The sequence below is a fragment of the Anarhichas minor genome, unplaced genomic scaffold, assembly GCF_050575085.1.
Source record: "Anarhichas minor isolate MPS153535 unplaced genomic scaffold, ASM5057508v1 ptg000054l, whole genome shotgun sequence".
NCBI lineage: Eukaryota > Metazoa > Chordata > Actinopteri > Perciformes > Anarhichadidae > Anarhichas > Anarhichas minor.
The window spans coordinates 1,982,831-2,005,353 of record NW_027466500.1 but is presented as its reverse complement, the minus strand read 5'-3'; the positions used below and the strand labels follow the sequence as shown (position 1 = coordinate 2,005,353).

Here is a 22,523-nt window from a genome sequence, read left to right as displayed (position 1 = left end):
TGTAGATGGGCTTTTAAAATGCATAAATACAAGAGATACCTGAAGAACTAATGACCAATGCCCGTCAACCTCTACTGTACTTTGTATGTAGTGCAAATTATTATACCAGCAATGATGTTAGCATGTAGCTCAAAGCCTCACAGAGCAGCTAGCATGGATGCAGACTTGGTCTTTAAGTTAAAACATCCTCTAATATAAGGTGGTTTCTTAATCAGATAAACAGTGCGTGCAGGACCACATTTACTGAGCATTTCCAGTGGCATTAAAAAGTGTGTGTAATAGGGTGACCGTATTTTCAAACCCCAAAACTGGGACCCTTAAGTGTACCGCATGCACGTGCACATGTATGCGCTTATGCACACACAATATGCGTGCTATTGTACACTGTTATCTGGCCATCTTAATATCATCTTTTATGTCAGCATTGTGCAGAGCGCAGCATTTTCTTTGCCAGGTATACTTCACGAAGGAATGAGCCTCCTGGAACTCTTCCGAGAAAACAGACTTTCTCTTCGGGCATGACAGCTAACCGTTAGCGTACTGATGGGTTCTGTCAAGTTCTTTAACAGTGAGTCTGAAAGAGCATGATAAACTGTGTAAGCGCTGAAAACAAGTATAACATTATTATTGTAGTGAAAACTGGAACAATTTGGGAGTGACTGTTGAAAACCGGAACATTTGAGTGTTTCACAGATGTTTGTAGGGATTTGGGAAACCCAGTTGGGAATGAGTACAATACCAGACAAATTTGGACATCAGGTCACTGTAGTGTATAAAATAAATGATTTGGATGCACTGCCCTATTTACATTTCGCACTTGGAACTGACATCTGTAATTGGTGGCATTAACATCTATTTTAAGGCATAATGTTATAGAACGATTAATGGAATTGCTCAGCTCTAACAAACCTTTAAACTTTAGAAGTAAACATATTCTCTCTTTTCACCGTGAGAAAAACAAACTGCTGTCCCACTTGTTCATATGCTGTGCCAGGCAGAGAGAGAGAAAAGGACTACCAAGAAACAAATAAGCCACTGTTCCATTGGAGAATTACTCTCCGTCAAATGTCACAGCATGACATTAAAGTCAATTATAGATCTCCATGTCACATTTCATTGCTATTTGATGAAATTTAAAAGGAAAAACTGGAACCTCACACCAAGGGGAATCGAGCCATACCAACACTGAGAAGAGTTCTGGCATAAATCTACGTCAGTCACCGTGGGGAATCACAGCCTGCTGTGCATGTTTCACCTGATGGACTCAATCTGTCTATTATGCCGCTCAGCTATTCCATCTAAAAAATAACTGCCTTGTTTTCTTAGTAAATTGGAGGTACGCTTATTCTCTTATTAAATAGAATTGAATTAGTGAAATACGTTGATCATTTCCATATTATATTGTGATTTACAAACTCTTACAGCGACTGTGGTGCGCCTGTTTTATATCCAACGCCAAGCTCTGATGTTACTCATGGTCTACTGTTTTTTGTACTATTCCCAATCATATTTCAACACTTGGCCCGGTCCTGCCTGTCTCTTCGAGGTGCCCACGTCCCATCCCGAGCCAGGGCTCGGTGCCCAAACCCGACAGGCCTGTGGGGACTGATGTTGAGGTGCCAGTGTAAACACTGCCCCAGCCCAGATCCTCTTAAGAACCCTTCACTTAAACATTTTAACGAGGTGACAGCTGTAATCCAAAAAGGCCCGTCCAAATGCATGTCGTAGTCTTGGTGCTCCCGGCACTTTGGCAGACCGATAAAAGAGTGTGTGTGTATGTCGGAGAGAATGATCATGATTGGAATCTATTTTTCAAAAGCTCAACTCTGGCAAAACGCAAAGAGCCAGGACATGATTTGTGCTCGCTTACCATTTTTATTTCATGTTTATTAAGGGCAGGGTTTCTGGTGATGTGGAAAATGTAGAAGTCATTTCTCTAATTGATTTAAAATATGTCTCTGTTGTTGATTTAGTGCCTCGTAGTGTAATAGTTATTGAGTTACAAGCATTGCCTCATATTCTCTTCAATGCTATCAATGAGCGAGATAGTGTATGTTATGCAATTGATTAAAAAATGCTTGTCTCCATCTCTCTCCCACACTGCCTAAATGTTTATCCTTCCAATCTATCCTAATTCCCTCTTCCTTCCTCCCCTTTATGTTTGTCTCCCCCTCATCCTCCCTTTCACTCCCCATCTCTGGTGCCAACATTCCCTATCCCTCGCCTCCTCCTCTGCCTTTCCTCTTCTGTCTCTCTCTCACGCCTTTCCCCTCCCGTCTCTTTTGCCTCTCTCCTTCCCATTTTCCTCTTACCTCCTTGTCCACCCCACCTGTCTTCCCTTTACTCCATCACCTCTCAGTCCGTGATAGTCAAGAGCGTGGAGAGGAATGCAGTGAACATGTACGAAGCCCGGAAATTCCTCTTGGGTCTGGAGAGCAACGGGGTGTCGTCCTCCTCGCCCTCTGTGGCGTTGAATCCCGCCACCAACATCTCGTCCCCGTCCCTCATCTGCCCCGTTGGCCTGGACATCCTGGCCTCAGCTGGCCTGGGGCTGAGCAATCTGGGTATGACACTGTCCAACTTGTTATGCGTGTACAAACTTTTTCCACGTTGCGGGGGGAAAGACAAACTGGTGTGGAAAGATAAGTAGTGACCCTCTTCTTCCTTGCAGCAAATGCATCGAAGATGAAATGTCTTTGCAGAGGAGCTAATGCCCTCATACATCAACGTCATTCGCATCTGTACCAGTCGCACACGGAGAGAATTCTCCCCTAGCAACACATCCATGGAAGCTATCTCTCAGCCAGCTCTCCTCGAAGCCTGTTTTCACCCGATTAACTGAATCCCTGAGTGCAAGTGATTTTTTCTAAATCAGATACAAAGATCTCCTCAGAATCCACATAAATCACAGCCAGTGAGTCATGGCAGCATCATCTGTATGCGCTTTACAGGAGGAGTTGTTTTTCCGCAGGACTGACCTCACCGTGATGGTATGAATATCATTCCAAGAAATGAGTCCCGCATGTACAAATCTCAGCCTACCATCAGAAAATAACATCAATTTCAAATTTAGTTGTGCCACTTTGAATGAGTTGTGAGTTTATGAATCATAGGATGATGAACGGTTATAACTGGCGTAGGAGTTTTTGTCTGCAGTGCTGACCTCAACATTAAGGCACGGAGTTCAGCCTGAAAGAGGGTTTTTTTATTTCCAAGGGTGACTTTTAAATAGATTTTAGTACGATTTTGTTGTTGTTTTGAGTTGTATTATAGGATTAATATCTAACTCCAGTTATGTTTTTTGCTGTCATATGATTATATTGGACTTTGAGAACAGGGAAATGAGGACATGAGTAATGCATCAGTGGATATAGGAAAAGCAGATAGTGGAATAAGCTGACAGGAAGCAGCTCATGGCTGTAAGCACACGCCAGCAATAGATTTGTTGTTTTGTTTGGTGTATCTTTATCATCAAACGCTGACCCCAGCACATCTACATTACATTACTTTGAAAATTCCCTCCCATGTTTGAGAGAGGAGTATTATGACAATAGTTTAATAATATCCATAATATGTTTATTTAATATCTGCGACCACGGGGTTATAAGGAGCATGTGAGGTTTTTTTTACCTTTTTGTCTGATTTTGATTAAATAAATTTTCAAATAGTATTTTATTTTATGTCCTTCTGTTCCCAGAAAAAAAATGGTCACACCAAAAAACAATGTGCCATAAAGTTCCGGTGCAGTAGAAACTTTCTCGCTGTCTCGTTTTAAACCCAGGGCCCGGGGGTAAAGCTGTGGACGGCCACATCCTGGCATTTAGTAATTGCTACATGCTTCTCTTCCTCAGATTACAGACCAGTCTGCCAGAAGAAGACTGGGCCTTATTCCTGGAGCCAAACTAGCCCCTTGTTAAAGCCACAGACCTGCTTCTTTCTGTTTTCATACGCTGCGTTTGGTTTAAGACGCCAAGCACCACATTGTTGGTGCTCTCAATAACATGGGTTTATTGGGTATGAGGACATACGAGATATGTACTTTAGCATCCATGGCCTTGTAGAAATTTAAGAAATTCTTCCTCTTGTTTGCTGTCTGGTTGATGACAGTTTGAGGGAATACCAGTTGAATAGCTGGGAGACCAAGATTATTTTTTTGAAGGCCGTAGTGCAACGTGTGATTAGCTTGAGAAATGTCTCGGTGCTTTGACAGGACCACCGCTGATCTATTCATCTCCTGTTCCCTCCTTTCTGTTCTGCTCAGGTTTCCTGGGAGCGACGGCGGCCCACTGCCTCTCCAACTCTGCTGCACCAAACGCTGTCCTCAACAGCTTAAATTCCTCCATGAGCCCTCTGCAGACCCCGAGCCCTAGCACCCCCACACCCACCGCGTCCCTCTGGCCCAGCTCACTCACCAGCACCCAAGGTTTGTTTATTGGCCAATGTATTTTTTTATACTGGCATGTGGTTCTCTAATATCCCAGTCAACATATGCATGTTTCAAGAAAAGAAAAACCCTTCATAATAATATTTTTTGCCCATGTGCTTGAATACATCTTACTTGAAGTACCGGACTGAGGGGTGACTTCACACAGAAGGGATTCCGGCCGCTGATCGCACCAACAGTTGCGCATCATTTGCAACGATTCACAAACGATATTGCGCTAATGATATTTCAGTTAAACCGAGGCTATAAAGTTTTACAGATGAGTGCAATTAGAGTGCAATTTCTGCATCTGATTGCAATTATCCATGTGGCAAAGTAAAAATTGTTATTATTGCGATGAGGCTCATTTGCTGAGAAAGTGGCCGATTTTGAGCCAAATCTATATCACCTCATTTAAATATGTGCAAATGGCACAGGAGCATTTAGACACTATTTGCTTGGCAGTGCACTTAGGAGTGAATTTTACCCTTTGGGGGTGCTTTCAGAATTACACAGTCTTATTTGCACAGGTTTAGCGGCTGCAAAAGGTGCTTAATCCTTTTGTTTATTCGCCCTGAGTGTTTTATATTCTAAGGTTTTGTATAAATAGGTAGATGGATTGACAAATAGACAGAAACCTACAGATCTCAAGGAAAGTTGTACACGGATCCCTTATGAGCTACTAAAAGTTTAAAATTGTTAATGCTACGTTCTTCACCACTTATGTTTTCAGGCTTCTCATCTCAGCTGATGCTGCACCCCGCCGCCCAGGCCACATTGAGTAGCATCCTGCTGTCAAGTGTTCAGGGTTACACACAGAGTACACCGTCCCCTCCGCCTGGCCTCGCTCCCATAGATAAACAGCCCAACGGGGTCCCTGACTGCAACAAGGGCCCCTGCACTCTCAATGGACATGTCAAGGTTGGCCCAGTAATACACTATGTGCTGCATTATTTTGAGTTCACTTTGACTTTTCTGTTTATTAAATGAGTCTTTTATGTATGTGTGCATGTATATAGCATCCTGGCTCAGTCTATGGGAGGATGGGGACTGCATCACTTGCAGAAACGGTTTTGAGCCCAGCCCCATGTGACTCGGTCCAGGAGGCCGGTGGACACAATCCTTCAGAACCGCTGTCCAGCAAGTCCAGCCCAGATGAAGGTATTCCTCTTATGGAGAGAAACTCAACCAGCCTACAACTATATGTGGCATTTTTCCATCTCTAAACTACAGTAATTGCTCTGAGTTTTAACAAACTCTTACTTATAACAAAAAGCAACTTGATTTGTTTCAGATCATTTTCAGGGAAAAAAAGGAGTGTTCTGAGAGCAAATCATACTTATTCTGCCCACAGAGTCGTAAAGGATTTTGGATAATTTGCCCATGTGGCAAAGGGCCACGTGCAGCCTGAAATTTATCCCCGTGACACCAAGAAACACGTAAAACATGTCGGTGTATGCAAACGTCCAGTGTAGTTTACACACAACCCCGTCCGCATCTGTTTTGAGTGTTTTCACAGACTATATTAGGCCCTAAATAATGCAGTCTCGTGAACGCACATGCACTTTTTAGTTTAACCTCTAATTACCACCCATCCAAAATATCAAGCCTATCTTGTTCCATTTTATTTTCAACCCTTTTTTCTTTGGACAATTATTATTAGTCAATGTTCTTTTGTAAAATATTACTTTCAACTCTCATAAGAAGTTCGTTAAAGTCTACTTATATTGGGAGTCTTGCCCTCTTGTGGGTCAGTTATGGTAACGACAAACTTAAAGTCTTGTGATTTATGTGTGATATTTTTTTTATCTTGGATAGGCACATTTTTTTGAGCAGTCAACGTTTTCAACTCTGCTGAACCTTGCAGACTTAACATAAATGTCCAATTTAAGCTTTTCCACTTGAAATTGATGTAACCCTTAAACCCACTTTGAGAAAAATGCCTTGAATGAACTTATTTCTATTTCTCTGTACTGTCCTCCTAACCTCACACTCCCTCTGACTACGTTTATTGAGTTGGAACGGAGACAGATTAACTGCTAGTATCCTCGTGGTTCAGAAAGGCCCTCGTTTCCTCCGTGTCTTACGCTCGCAGTTTTCCCCTCAAACTTTCACTCTCACGCGTCTCGTTTTTCCCCTGCTGTTTTCTGAGCTGGTCCTCCCCCAATCCGGTGCGTCCCGGTAAGGTTTCCGCTCCCTCCCTTACCTCCTCCTGTGTCCCAGAATGTGTTTGGACTGGCTCGCCCAGCTCGGCTCTACTCTGTGGAATGAGAGTGTGCAGGGGGATTGTTCAAACATTAAACCCCAGAGAGATTCATTAGATTGACTGACATCATATTATTTTTACGCTATACAGCACACCATGTGCATTCAGCATAAACTCACACACACACATCCTGTTACACAGAGCAGGTTCCTGTCAAGCTGAAAGTGGAGTAGCTGGAGGGAAAGCCACTGTAATTACAGCTGCTGTGTTTTTAATTAATCCAGGATCCAACTGAGACTTGTCACACTTAAACACATGCATACATATGCCCACCAACTTACACACTTCTTTTACACTGAGTGGCCAGTCACTGCATGACATACATTGAAAAATGACATGAAACATGAAGTGTTTCAGCAGTGGTTGTCATGATATTGTGCATTTTCTATATAGAAGACAGAGGACTGCTGTAAATTCTGAGTTTCCACATATGGACCGATTTTAACTAGAAAGTAAATTTAAAAAAGATAATCAAATTTATGTTTTTGTATGGTTCCTTCAGGTTCTGACACGTTTGTGGAAGTGGGCATGCCCAGAAGCCCCTCGCACTCAGCCAATGGAAGTGAGCTGAAACAGATGCTGGCTTCATGTAAGACGTCATCAGGGAAGCGACAGGCTTTGGAGCTACTGCAGGGCACCAAGAACTCCCATCTACAGTATGTCTGAATCTACAGCTCGTGTTGCTACTGTTTAGCATGTCATAGCAAACATATTTTATTTTTAAAAGCCTGACAAAAATAGATTTTAACACACAAAGTGAAGGAGATGGTTATTTTGTCCCATATTGACTGTGTTACACACACTTACTCTGGACAGCATGGATATTAGAATAAGCAACTGTATCTTAATAATGAAAACGAGTATGAGCTGGGAACGTGAACAGCCTTCGTGATAATGTGAGGAGGCGATGAGATTAAGGACTAGAATTTCTTTCCACTCATGATAGTGACATTTCTGTGTAATCCCAACAGCTCTGACTGTCTTCTCTCGGACGCTGAGTCCAGCTCGTCAGACAGCCCCGTGGCCGATAAGAGGGCGCCCGGCAGCGAGCGGGCGGCTGAGAGGGCAGCGCAGCAGAACGAGAGGGAGCGAATCAGACTGGTACCACAAAGCTCCTTCGCCAACATACAGGTACACACACACACACAGAAATAAATACACAGTTTTGGGGGTATTCTTAAATTATAAAGGAATAAAACGGTCTTCTGTCTTTTCAGGCATTTGACTATGAACAGAAGAAGCTGTTGGCAACCAAAGGTAAGTTGTTATTTTTGTCTGATCAAATCATCTGATGTCATTAGTGCCTTGCTTGAATACAGACTGCCACATAATCTAAAGGTCACAATAGTTATGTGTTCCCTGAAAAACGTCGTCCTTGCAAATGTGTATCCCTGTGGATGGAAATTCATAATCTTAAACTACATTGATTCTTTTTTGGATCCATAATTGTTCAAACGCACAAAACTCCATCTAAAAATGTAGTTAAGAATACAAGGCTTGCAACGATACCAACAATGTGAAATATGTGTGACAATAAAAAATACTGTAAAATTCAATTTTTATGCTCCTTAGGTGCTTAATTAAACAAGTAGATTTTTTACAACCAGTGAGAACAACATCAAACTTTAAATCTGTTTAATGGGAGCATGGACAACATTTAACAGATAAAATAAATACACAGACAAGATTTTAGATGTTTACAAGAAATATAATTTTGCGTTTATCTCTGTAAAAGTGTATCACTGTACGTCTGTATTCGCACAGCTATGTTAAAGAAGCCCGTGGTGACTGAGGTGCGGACTCCTACCAACACCTGGAGTGGTCTGGGCTTCTCAAAGTCCATGCCAGCTGAGACCATCAAGGAGCTGCGGAGAGCCAATCACGTTTCATACAAGCCCAGCATGAGCACCACCTACGAGGTCCGACATACAGTGGCCATTGTTGTCGTCTTGGATAATTAACTTTACTGTCTTTACGTGTTTATTATAGAAGATTTTTTTTTTTGTCTCACCATGTACATTGTAGGTAGATGTTTCTGTTCCTTATATCCAGATGCTGTGTCCGAACTGTTTGTTAAATGTTTGGATTGTCTTTGTTTCTTTGCTTTCTGTCTCAGGACTCCCCGCTGTCCCTGTCTCGATCCAACAGCAGAGAAGTCATCGGCAACGGCAGTGACTCTGACAACTGGCGAGACAGGAACGGCATCGGTAACGGCCTGCCGATTCACGCCGAGTTCCCCTCCGTTGTCGGCAGCCCAAAGAGGAAGCAGAACAAATCTGGTCAGTTAGGCATGTTTTTGCCAAACGAGGACAAACCGAGCACTGATACATTTTAAGCATTGCATTGGCAAACTATGCAAGGACAACTTGTTAGAGAGATGCTCCTCTGCAACGAGTAACACAATATGTAATTACTTTTTTGGCGTTGATGGTGAAATATATGTATTTTTTTTAAAGTTCAGAGATGGCACTTTAGCTGACTTTACCTGTGTCTGCCTCTTAAACCAACCTCCTAAACAGCAGCTGTATTAGTCTCATCAAACTCAATTTGTAGCACATTGTTTTCTGACTTTGTCTACATTTGTTGACTAATTAAAAATGGTGTGATGACTTTATTTTAAATATTCTTCATCTCTTTCTGTGACGTAACGTCTGCGATAGCTGAAATGTGAATGAATTATTGCTGCTTTTTTGCTTTCTTCAAAATTATCATTGTTTGTTTTTTGTTTTTTCAATCCTATGATGGACAGCTGCAGAGCATTACCTCAGCAGCAGCAACTACATGGACTGCATCTCCTCGATAACCGGCAGCAACGGCTGCAGTCTGAACTCGTCTCTGAAAGGCTCAGACCTGCCTGAGCTGTTCAGCACGCTGGGCTTAGGGAAGTACACGGACGTCTTCCAACAACAAGAGGTAGCGCACACTGTGACCACTCTTCTCCTAGTTATGATTTTAACCAGTGTTTGGAAGGCCCCATGGGGGACAATATTGACACTTGTAGAAGTTGCTGAATTGTGGTAATAGTGGCGTTAAATGGACTTGTTGCTGCTTCCAGATTGACCTCCAGACATTCCTGACTCTAACGGACCAGGACCTGAAGGAACTGGGCATCACCACCTTTGGAGCACGCAGGAAAATGCTGCTCGCCATCTCAGGTACAAATGAAGAAGAGCATGTGTTTTTCACGTTTTGTCTTTCATGTCCTTCCTCGTCCCGGTCTTTCTCTGCAATCGACTGTCTGGCAAAACCGACATTGACCGATAAGACGAAACAATAACCATAGAGAAGCTACAGTAAAGATATCCCTGCAAACGACCACCTCAGTCTCAAGTTGGTTCTTTGCTGTGCTGATAATCCCTGATACCAGCTGCAGCCTCGTCCTGACAGCTCCCGCTGAAGGCAGTTCACACAAATTGGCTTATGTGTTTCATTAATGTTTCCTCTTTTGTCTGTTGCTGCCACAAGCCTGAGTGGAGCCCAGCTGTGCAGAGGGCAAAGAGTGAACTCCAACTGACAAGAGGTCATCAACACTGCCAACCACTGGCTTTGAAAGCTATAGGTGGCCCTTATTATTGGCAGAGTAGTAGAGAAGTACAAGAGAGTGAAGTTGCAACTAATTCTTTCTTGAACATGAACATGAAAACATGTTCCAGTAATATGCACCGGCAGGAGTAAATGGGATTAAGGCACATTCTTCTCATATGACTGTGTTGGTTTTTCTCCAGTTGCTCCAGCTGCCTCCCTGATGCTGATGTAGCATCTGTCATGTTTTTTGCACTGGATGTAATGTGAATGTCGCACTTCATTACCGATGGTCATTTTTGGGATATTGTACTAGCTGGAGCTGTTAGGCTGCATATGTTAATCACGCTCATGTTGGGATCATGAGCTTCCTGTCATGGATATTCAGTGAAAGTTCAGAAACCTCAGACCAGAGACGGGGTTGACGGTAAGAGCAACAAGGGGAAACGGCGAGGCCAGTGCTGATTTTTAAGAAAGCGGAGCGATCCAAGGCCGGAATTGGTTTTATTGCCCGACGCCTCAGCCAAGCGAAGGTCAACTTTCATCTCCACTGACGGACTCTAGGGCTCCAAACCAGGAACATGCTCGTCTCTGTCTGTCTCTCTTTCTGTATTTGTGCTTCTCATTATAAAGAGATAGAATGTGAGGCTAGGTAATCCAGGTTCAGACTTCCTGCCGGTCTGCCAGTAAAAAGAGCTGCTGGAGCGAGCTGCCTGTCTCCAGTAATCAAACCGAAGGTTTATGCTGGCAGCGACAGAACGTGGTTATCATATGAATAACTCAGACGCCATGATGTGACATTTTTATGAAAGCATTTTGTCCAAGCTGCTGTGTAAAAACCCAGATGGGTACAAAGAGGGCTTTTGTTGATCTGAGCAAACCTGCAGTGATCTGAATCCAATTTGCTCAATGGAGGCTAAATAGAAACATTATGGGGAGACACCCAACGTGCATAGAGTAGAAGATTTAACTAATAAATATCACCACGAAAGATCCCCAGTTTATTACTTGCATCAAGACAATTGCTTTTTGTGTTTGTATTGAAAGTTTGGTGTACATTAGTGCTACTGAAGTGGATATTTCTGGCTCAGTCTGAGAAAAACTAATTTTGAGGAAACGTCCTTTAAAGAAATGTACTGTAAATTCCATACATTTTACTCTTATTTTGACTTAACAGGTAAATGGTGTAGAACATTTTATAGATATCACCATGACACTTGCCAAGTTGATTACTTAGATTATAACAATTATTTTTTGTATTACGGTTTTCTGAAATATCATGTTTAAATATGCAAATTAGGCATTATCTAATGCTAACTTTTGATGAATTTAGGATAAATCTGCAGACCCAAATTGACAAAGTAGTTAAATAAACAGTTAAATGTGTATTTTGTATGTTTTCTATTCACTAGTCTGAAAGACGACATGTTATGGAAGCAAAATAACCCAAAATCTACAAATGAGCAGCGCATGAAAAACAATGTTTTTGCCTGTGGTGTCTACTTTCTCTTTTGTTGTCTGTATTTCTTTACTGAGATTTACTACGCCTCCCAAAAGCAACACTAGAAGTAGTTGAATCACCTTTGCTTCTGTTGATGTTCTGTGGTGCTTTTTGTTTCAACACAGAACTAAACAAGAACCAGAGGAAACTATTTGAGCCACCCATCAGGTCCTCTTTCCTGGAAGGGGGAGCTAGCGGCCGCCTCTCCCGTCAGTTTCACGCAGACATAGCCAGCGTCAGTGGGCGATGGTAGGTGCCTCCAGACCTCCGGGCCATCCTAGAACCGTCCATGATGGAGACCAGCCTCCAGTGTCATTCTGTGACTCAGCAGCCCTGGTTTAAGCTGAATGAAGACTGTTCAAATGTTGTTGTTGCCATATAGTATATATATTAAAAAAGCCATTGTTTTACCTGAAGTGCCAACAAGAAAGAAGGGATTTCTCCGAAACATGAGGTTCAGTGTTCACTCCTCATAGAGCCATTGAGTCTATCTGGAGCATTTATATATGAAGGTTTGTTGTTATGGTTCTGATGAAGGGTACTGTCCAGTATTTCTGTCCAATTTTCATTCAAGGGAACAGGCAGAATGATTAATACAATCATTTTACACATTGATACGACCTGCATTTGTATTATGCTGTTGTATCAGTGACATGCACTTTAATATTACTAGACTTTTGCCTGTGAGAGCCTAATTCATTAGAATAGAATAACTATGCTTTTTTTTTTTTTATATATATATTGACTAAAAGCACAGATGCATTTTGTACCAAACCAAATGTAAGCACTTACCAGTGAGTTTAGGGCGCCACCAAATGAAGTGCAAAATGTGTCAGCGCGTCAAAGTGGTGACTTAATCAACTTTAAGATATACCAAAGGAGAGTATCCATGTGGCCTTTGACCTTAGGCTGCCTGAAGTGTTTTGATTGGTGGACATTCCTCCGAGGTCAGTGTTTGTGTCCCACCGTAGTCTGTTTGTATGTGTTTACTAGACAAAAAAAAATCTAATATTTTGTACTCACTATGCATTATGATTTTATTTTTATTTTTTATTACCATTTTAGGGGAATGGGTGGGATGTGTAACGGTAATCAGTTTACATTTGTATTTTTTTTTATACATTCATGAATGAGTTTCTATGATTTTTGTAATTAGATTATTAGTATATTTTACTTTTTTCCCTGCCTTTTAATCTGTGGAGCCGTAATGTGGCTGTGCCATGAGACAGTAGCAGAGACGTGAGGCAGTTAGGCAAAGCTTTAAAGGCCTCTCTCTGATTGTGTCAACAGGCATTTTTCTATGGTTCTCCTTCCCTGTTTGTTTATAGTACATGCTCCTTTGTCTCATCTGTTATTTGTCAGTGTTGGCCTCCCCGTGGCCCCTTCTGTGTGCCGAAAATCTCACAAAGTAGTACTCCTTGTATCCAGACCTCGAGTTGCTCTGATAGGACTGTGTGCCCTTTTTTGTCTTCCTATTAACTGGCCGCTCCATTTAGAGCAAGCAAGGATCTAACTGAGCAATGGCCATGCCTTCCTGTAGCGAAAAGTGCCAATGTACATAGCTAGTTTTTCAACAGGGAGATATTTCGCTAAGAACACAAATATTTTTGGTCTGACCTTACTCTCCAGTAGGGAGGTGCAACACACAAAGAACCAGTATATTCACAGCCAAATCGGTCTCGTATGAGAATATCTTCAAGAGATAAAAAAATAAATAAACCAAAGTCATCATCAGGACTGAGATTTAAGATGAAAACAAATAGAAATCTGGAATTTTCTGGTATCCGTCGTGCAATCTAATATCCAGGAAACCTGGTTAAGCAGAGTTTAATGAAGTAACGGGATTATGCATGCAGCAGCAGTGTTTATCATCAAAGCTTGCGATTGTTCTGGACTCCTGTATTATGTTCGGTCGTGTGTTTTGGAAAAGGAAAACATCCTTTTCAAACGGTTCATTAACTTCGGATATCTCAAATGTTATTTTGCGTGATATTCTTAAGATTTATCTGAGGATTTAGCCTCCAAACCGATGCATCTTCCAAAGTCTAGAGCACTTTGTATCAAGTGCAACTAAGTGCCTCTTTGTAATTTTTTTTTCTTTCTTTGCAGTACTAAGGATATATATAAGACTGACACAATTCTTATCTTGGTCTAAATGAGAGTACAGTGTATATAATCTATTAGGTATGTAGAGGATGCTTTTGGGAAATTGTCACGGTCCAGTGCATGAACGGTTACCTCGCCAAATTTTACTACGAAAGCAAGTAACAGCAGTCCTCACATGGTCGCACACAGAGAGAAGTCAATAATTTGTCGCTTCTCTTCGATTCGCAATGATTCCCTTTAAGGCGATTTGTTGTTTATCATGTTCACATTTAACCACTTTCCAACCTCCCTCGCATCTGATTTGAGCCATTCTCAATGTGGTTGTCGAGTAAATAACACTATACTAAATTATAATCTGACACGGTGGCCGACGCCAACCAGCTAATTGTCTTTTATCCCCTTGGAAGTCTTGAGGAAAGACACGAAGAGGGAGAACACTCATCTAGAAAGGGATTCTTTATCCCGAGAGGAAACCCGGGGCCGGGTCGCCCTCGCTCATCATGGTACTACATTGAAACTGTTGAGCACTGATTCTCCCAGTGCTGTGACTCGTGTTCCTGCCTTGCAGACATTTGTTTTCATCCCTTACCTTGTTCGGATGCGTTTGCTCGGAGGGCAGTAGAGGTTCTTGTCTTATCAAGTGAATGTTTAAATAATATTGATGCATGTTATTGCAGATTTATTACGGATCAGTGAAGGGACTCAAGTCAAAACGTTTACTGCCAGCTTGTCCAGTCTTTTGCCCTCTGATAGAGTAGATTCACAATTATGTCTTTAATTTGTTTGTATTAGTAACATTGTTGTTCCCAAAGGGATTTTTTTGAAGGAGTCTTTGTACTGCAATCAAATGGTACATTTATAATAAATGTAAACCACTAAGGATAATACATAACTTTTGTACAACTTTTTCATCTTATGCAACCATTGTTTTTGTGTGAGAAAGGTACAACTCTGCACAAAGTTCCAGAGAAGAATTTGTGTATAAACATTGCCATGTGGCCAAAGCTCTGTTCAATGTGGCATCTGTTGATGCTATTGTTATTCTAATTGTATTGTAGTACAGATATAAACAGGACATTTTGGAGGAACTGTCAAGCAGGCAAAAAAATGTTTGTTCAAATATTATGAAGGTAATAAATTTATGCAAACAAAGTCCCTTTTTTCTTCTTCTTTTTCTGCATAACACAAGAATGTACAGATGTAATCGTCTTTAAGGCAGGAGGATGATGGTAGCTCTAAGCCATCAGGAAATCCAGGCTTTCAGCATCCGTAAGATGCTGTAACCTTCCGACTCCCAGAATCTTCTCTAAGAGCAGAGAAGCACAGAAAGTATTAAAATCGCTTCCGCCAGAGTTTTAATATATATATTATACATATACAATATTATAATATATATATATATAAATGTTATACCCATACAGAATAAGGCTTATCAATATTTAGTCACATACTACATTCACTTTATCTTCTATGTTTGAAAGCCCTGCAGCTAACGGTAATCAAAAACACAATGTACAGTATGTGTTTTTTTATGTTCTGCAGAGTATGCATACTGTACATACTCTGCAGGTTGAGAAATAACCCAGTCCCATGCCATGTGGTTACGGTGCCATGCATGCCTACATGAGGCCTAATCCGCATCGCCAGGATCTGCTTAATCCAACAGAATGAATCTGCTGCGACTAATGGAGATTCTGACGGAGACAATATATAGTGTAATGCTTGAGAACAAATTCATTTTAAGCTCAGTCTGTGGCTCTTAATTTACTGCCCATCTGTCCTGTCCACCAGGCTCTAGGACCACTTGGATTCATGCATTTTTTCCTCCTAAATTCTCTACATAGGCAGTGTAAATGAAAACCTCAAGGGGGCAGTGTTGCCCCTTAAAATGACTCACTTCTCCAATAAAACATGGACAATGGTTACCCAGCAACAGATTATTACATGTTTAGAGATTATTAAATAACACTAAAGACTACTGGTGGTTTATTTTGTATGCCCAAATAAGAGACATTTTACTTATCACCTCTAATATATATTTTATATTTTCATTTCAATGAAGAGAGGGAGGGAGAGCCTCTCATCCAACCCAAATGAGCCCTTAACAGAAACAAGTGGTGCCAATGAGCAGCTTATGTCTCACTCACTCTCTCATCCTCTGTTATTGTTTTCCATAAAGAAAACAGAACGCCTCCATGTTAATACCACAACACTGACTGTAAATACTGGTATCCTGCGGTGCTCAGGGGTCATGTATAGGAAGGATATTGACAAAACATTCGTTACTGTCAATTACTGCCAATTCCTCATATGATAAAAATATCTGAGCTGTATTGTGATCTCTTTCTTTGCCTTACTGAGAGACTTAAAGTAGAGCTAGCTTCCACAGGAATAAATACACTTATATTTTATCAGCAATCCCACACGCTTCAAACATAATGGCTTTAGAGAAAAGCTTTTAAATCGCGAATATCAAAGCCTCTACGCCTCACTTTGGGGCGATTATGCATACAGCACAGCTGGCAATCATTCTCAGTGCCGGGCATGGCTAATTTGAATTTCATGTTCTATTGTGAGAGACGGACAGAGTGAAAGACGGCTAAATTGCAGAGAAAAGAAGCTATGGGCTGTTCTGTGACTAACCAACCATGCATTTATTCTGCATCCTGGCAGCCTCCCCACTTGAAGACCAGCAGAGTCCACAGCATCACATATTGTTCTCGTGAGCAGCTTGCCTTTGCAGGAAAGGTGTAAATGAGAGGAGCTGTGACTTGGTTGCTGGCTCTTATCCAACAGACAATATGCTCACAGTGGCTGTCTGGCTCATTGTGTCTACCTGTTTTTTCTTCTCCTTCCTGCAAAACAACACAAATCTCACATTGACAGATTATTATTTGCATATCTGCAGCTCTTAGTGCATTCAGTAGCATTATTTCAGGATGAGATTGTGCGGTAATAGTGCATTTAGTGTAGTGTACATTGTGTTTTTCACAATAAACCAGACCATTATTGTTGTTTTTTTGGTTTAATGTCATGAAAATGTAGGTCGAGCCCCAAATAAAGCTCAATCGTGGTTCAATCATGAATCCTACTTTTCATATCTTAATATATATCAATTGCTCATAGTTTTTCTTTTCCCACATCCAACTCAATCAGCAGACTGATTAACCTCTTCACCTCTACTAGAGGAAAAGCCCCACCTGCAGGCGGCAGAAACAAAATGGGGTTTCAGTGGTCCAGAGTAATGTAGAAAATAATATAATCCTGGATTAACGCATGACATAAAACATCTTCGGTTGTTGATGTTATTAGTATACATTCTAAGTGGCTGATATAATAATAATAATAGGCCTATTTCTCAGATTCGCGAGCGGGAACTGGATGTCGGGAAACACTACTTCCGGTTTTCCGCGCTGGCTCGTGGTCGGAACGATCAGCAAACGAGAAGCAGTCCCATAACTAGCGCGTGTTTTAGGTCAAATTAAAGTAACGAAACAACCGTATTTGTCCTTTTTCACAGCTTTCCCGACGACAAACATTTAAAAAGCATGTATTTTGTGCACGAGGTAACAGGATTTACCATGAAGACAGGCAGTAACATTACTTTTGTGTGCCGGGAGAATTAAATACTTGTCCACTTAGAGTCCCCTTCGCACATATTTTAAAGTGCAGGCTGTCGCTTACAGGCCAGACTCAAACAGCTGAACGTAGTTAGTTGAGATGTGGATGAAGCGGCTGGTGATCAAATAGAGTGAGATGCTGTGCAGCTGCAGGAGCGCAATTAGCGCCTCCGTCTCCATGCGAGTGTCTCAATTAGCATGTCGCCAACGAATTTTTCAAGGTAACGTTGCTATTAAATTGATAACAGAAAGGGAAATGCATGCGTTTCATTCAAGGAGTGAATTTGCTGTTGATGCTAACGTTATGTTCGTAAGTTATCCAGGCAGTAAAGTTACGTAAACTACGCATCTAACGTAAACATGTCAAACAAGCATCAGCTGGGGAAGGTAATGGGAAACAAATGAACTTACATTGTTGATTGACCGATCAATGAGGACAGCAGCAGTTCCAGCAGTATTTTACGTTTTAAGTGTAATTTATGAACACAAAATGCTAATGTTTTTTTGTGCTTTTTCTTTTATTTAATTGGGGGCACTTGATGAGGCACCTGTGAGGGGGCGACTGTGGCTAAGTGGATAGCAGGGCCGTCCTTCAATCAGAGCGTCGGCGGTTGGATAAATGCTAAATGACTGTAATGTAATGTAATGAACCTGGGGAAAATACACAGTCCTTAATTACCAGAGTCCTCTGTGACTATTAAGTGACCGCAATAACCTTTCCTCAGAAAACTCCAGCAAACAGAGTTTTAACTTCAATAATGAATTAGAGGCTTAAGGTTACATTTCAAAATATGACTGAATGTGGCTTTTTTTTTTTTTTTTCAAAGTTAGAATTTTAACAAATCAAGATAATGATGCATCTCTTGTCTTTTACACACACAAAAACAGTAAACAACAAGAAGTAGCAGACTACCGGGGACACAGCAATGAGGACAGCAGCAGTTCCAGTGAAGGACAAGAGGAGAATCAGTCACAACCCAAGTAACGACAGCCTTCGACAGGACACCGATGAAGACGCAGCATCTCATCACGAAGTAACTGAGGTAACAATAACTAATAACACTTAAAACTGGCATTTATGTTTTTATGCTTCTGTGGCCTAAAGTAAATGTTTTCAGGTTGTCTGCATATCCGTTCATATGGTCCATTCCCGTGAACGCGATATCTCAGGAACACCTTGAGCGAATATCTTCAAATTGATTGGTTGGCGGAGGCCTACAAGGCGAGGTTGGTAATCATTTTTAGTGTTTCCTTAGTTCAACTTGATCCTTAACAAACTCAGTGTGTGATGCAGCTCCAGTGTCTGTCACATCAGCTGATTTGACCTCAACCAAGACATAGGGAGGGTCCTCACTTGAGTCCGCCACTATGCTGTCCGGACTGGATCCAAGGTGTGGAGCATCTGAGTGGATGATTTCCACATGCAAAACAATTTAAATAGAAGGTCTCTGCATACCGTCAACTGAACCAGTGGCTCGAGTTCCACTCTCTTATTTATTTGGTCTGCAGGGCACTCTTAATAACCCTGGCAGAGAGCATTTGTCGAGTGGATTCTGATTTCACATGAGCTGCCTCACAAAACTTGAGGGCTGTAATGCATGCTGCTAACCCAGAGTGGGCTTTTGGATTAATCCTGCGTTCCCTCTTCAATAATCCCTGACATTTCAGGTGACACTCCGCATATGCAAGATGTCAGTCCAGCTACCAGTAACAAAATGATATGTTGGAAGTGTGTATTGTGGGACAGGTAGTGAGGGGAAATTGTGGAGCATTTGGATGGTTAAATACATTCTTGGGCAGCACAGCTGGACAGTAGTGAAATGTTTACAGCAGCTATTCCGTCAACAAATCTTTGCAATAAGAGGTTGTGGTCGAAAGGGAGATGAGGAATGGTGCACCAACACAATCACAGCAGTGTCATGCCATGTGCACACCATACATGCACCACACCATACATGCAAACTCGTCGTTTGCAATTGTCTGGTTTTGCATCTGTCCAAAGTAGTTGTTGCCCCACCATTATTTTCCACCTAAAACGCCACTCTGCTAAACGTCCTCTAACAATCAGATTGTACCTTTTACCTCTGGTAATAAATTGTCTCATTGCTGTCAGAATGTAAAGTTTAACCTCTTTGGGCTGCTGTCAGTGTCTGACTGATGTGACTAACCTCCACCTCTAGTTTCCATTAGAGCCAGACCCAGAGAGTGTCACAGCTCCGAGTCCATCCATGAGACCCGCCGGTGTCCAAGACCATGTGAGGTATAAATGGTAAAAACTTCTCATACATGTGACATCTCTTTAAGGAATAGTTCAACATTTTGGGGAAATTTGCTTTGTTGCCGAGAGATGGCTGTGAAGATTAATTCTTAGATTAAAACGTTATTGTCTGTATGATAACTATGAAGTGAGAGCCAGAAGCCAGTGAACGTAGCTTAGCATAAAAGACTGGAAAAATAGAAACACTGCTAGCCTTCTGTCGAATTTATTTAATCTGTACAAAACCTGACGCGTAAACAAGATGTGGTTTTATTGGGGTTATGAGTCCAACATTTCTTGACCAGGCAACCAACAGAGACTTCAGGATGTTATTGTTCCCAGAAAAGTAGTTCAGCACATGAAATATTTTGTACCTGTTAAATAAATAAGATATTGAGTGTTGGTGGGCTTCAGAGTTGCTGGTAGGTGGATTTTGTTACCTTCAGACAGAGCCAGGCTTGCTCTTTGCGCTAGCTAAATATTTATCTTGCAAACACGCAAACGGACAAAGTGAATAAGTATATTTACCAAATGTGAAACTATTCCTTTGTGCTTCCTCCTATCAGTTACATTGATTTATTAATAACATCCCAGCTTTTAATTAGTCTCTCCTGATTAAACGTGTGGGCTTGTTGTAACATTGAGTTTCATTAGATTTGACTGTAACAACAGGGATAGAAGGTGAAGCCGTTTATTTCTTAAAAAGCTCTGTTAAACTGGGATTCCATCTGGAGACCTGGAGACACACATGGCCGTTATCAATCAAACTGCAGCTATAAACTCAAGCCAGAGCTCACACTGCAAATCAATGACACGCTTCATTGACTTCCCTCAGACAAATGTTTGTGGTGCGCCGTGACACACATTATACCCTGGAGACTTGGTATTGTTTTCCCCTAATGTAGAATGTTGTGGCCTTTGCTCCATGTACTGGCTCATAAATGGCCTCTTGGATGAGAAGGGATGTGTTGTTGCCATAGACTGGGTGTGTGTGTGAGAGGGTGATGTAGAAAGCAGGGAGTAAATATGAGAGGGATATTTGGATTAACTAATTTTCAAACCTATTTGGCCTGTTTTCTCCGACTACACCTCTCTCCCTGCTGTTTCCCCATCTGTCCCTGTATGTCCATGTGGCATCTGAGCTTCAAGCACAGCGGAGTGAGCAAATCATTGTGGACTTCCAATACAAAAAATGCACAGTAATATTCACTGAAATGAGATCTAGAGTAACTGCAGAGCAATTTAGGGAAGCTGACAGAAAGAGGAGAAGATAAGACGGTATAAGGGGACGTGAAGAGGAAAAAAGGTAAAAGGGGGGGAGGGGGGTGAACTTGGCTGGGTGTGGTTTTGCAGGGTACACAGTGTCGCTCTCACTCGTCCTCCTGCAGAGCTACTGGAAACACTGACGCTAACGCAAGATGACTCTCGCTGGAGGGGATGCGGGTGGGTGGAGAGAGGGGCGGAGAGGGAGACGGATGGATGGTAGGATGAGAAGGAACGATCCAGAATTGGTCGGACTCATCCTCCACCTCCTCCTCTCCTGTGCCAGATAAGCACAGCACGCGGAGCCGGGAAATGGGGAAGGGAAGGGAGACGGGGTGACTTAAGAGAAACGGATGATGCCGTACATGACAATGAGCTTCTTTTTTCCTTTTCTTTTTTTTGGTGTACCAGTAGCTGCGCTCTAGTTGTTCTTGTTTACGTTTGTCATGACTGCCCATAGACCTTTTGATGAACATACTCACTACTGCTTTATGTAATTATCGTGGAAACAGTCGTTTAAGCAGATGCTGTGTTAATCTGTGGATATCAGTGCAAAGCTCTTTAGTAGGCTAATCAAGCCATCTGAGACAGCAGGGAGGCAGTTGGTAAGACATGCATACAGTAAACATGAAAAGCGTAATGTCGTATATAACTTTCCGACACAAATAACTGGTTTCAAATTATAGATCATTTCATCTGTTGATACTGAATCCAGCATCTTCTCCTCAGACACAGATGGCTCTGTGTTTGCAGGGAGCGATCTGCATGCTGACCTTCACTTCTAATGGGTTGTGTTTCCCAGGCAATTTGAGCCAGATGCAACGTTGTCCTTAAATATGAGTGTGGAATAAATGCAGGCACTCCAATATGTTTCCTACTGAATCCGACTGCCACAGTGATTATGAGCTTACCACGATTTTAATTTGCCTGCCTGCTATAAACCCCCCTTTTTGCTCACCAACTACTGGCTATCTAAAAATGAGAAATTGGAGTATAGAAATGGCCACATTGCTCTTTGCTGTTGTGTGACGCTCCCTCTACCTCCTCTGTACTAACTCCAGTGACGATTATGATGCTGCCGTGTCAGTGTGCCTCACAAGAGATGAGTTAGGGTGGCTTCCCTCCTATAATTCGCAGTGTAGCCTCCAGTACTGCGGCTTCCGACAGCATGACTCCGGGGGTCCCATAGGCACAGCTGCAGAATTGGTTGTCCGGTGAATAGATAAGCATTCTGTCGCCTCAGGGCGCAGTGTGTTGCACTGAGAGAGACAAAAACAAATAGAAAGTGACATTGCCTCAGTGATGCTCCCCTGAATGGAGAGGAAACTGATGTGCTGCTGGAGGAAATATAAGAATGCACATGACTCCATGGTGATCAGAAATTATTTCAGCATGGCTCAATGGTGTTAGAAGAGACGGCTGCATCCTCCAGTGTGTTTAGCCACAATACGCCCGTGCACTTGACCTTTTTATGCCTTGGCAGTCCTGTTCCTGGGAGCCACTGATAAAGAGGGTGTAGTAGGGGAGATAATTATAAACGCATACACACCCAGCAGCCAAGCTTG

At 41.9% G+C, this 22,523-nt stretch overlaps 1 protein-coding gene and 1 long non-coding RNA gene across 2 annotated transcripts in view; one reads left to right on the top strand and one right to left on the bottom strand.

The window, feature by feature from the left end:
* The window catches only part of bicc1a (BicC family RNA binding protein 1a), a 53,930-nt gene extending 38,880 nt beyond the window's left edge, over positions 1-15,050 (top strand). Inside the window, exons 10-21 of the mRNA XM_076075702.1 lie at positions 2,360-2,564; positions 4,262-4,423; positions 5,157-5,344; positions 5,443-5,584; positions 7,192-7,345; positions 7,661-7,820; positions 7,907-7,946; positions 8,454-8,608; positions 8,806-8,968; positions 9,439-9,602; positions 9,745-9,844; positions 11,838-15,050. Coding sequence (XP_075931817.1) covers positions 2,360-2,564; positions 4,262-4,423; positions 5,157-5,344; positions 5,443-5,584; positions 7,192-7,345; positions 7,661-7,820; positions 7,907-7,946; positions 8,454-8,608; positions 8,806-8,968; positions 9,439-9,602; positions 9,745-9,844; positions 11,838-11,965 — 1,761 coding nt within the window. The 3' untranslated portion in view covers positions 11,966-15,050. The remainder of the gene's footprint in view (positions 1-2,359; positions 2,565-4,261; positions 4,424-5,156; positions 5,345-5,442; positions 5,585-7,191; positions 7,346-7,660; positions 7,821-7,906; positions 7,947-8,453; positions 8,609-8,805; positions 8,969-9,438; positions 9,603-9,744; positions 9,845-11,837) is intronic.
* On the bottom strand, positions 8,253-22,422 carry LOC142931675 (uncharacterized). Its single transcript, XR_012947398.1, has 3 exons — positions 16,466-22,422; positions 12,124-15,124; positions 8,253-12,055 (listed from the first exon to the last, which is right to left on the bottom strand). It is a non-coding gene; the product is annotated as an uncharacterized LOC142931675 (long non-coding RNA).
* Positions 22,423-22,523: the final 101 nt, after the last annotated feature.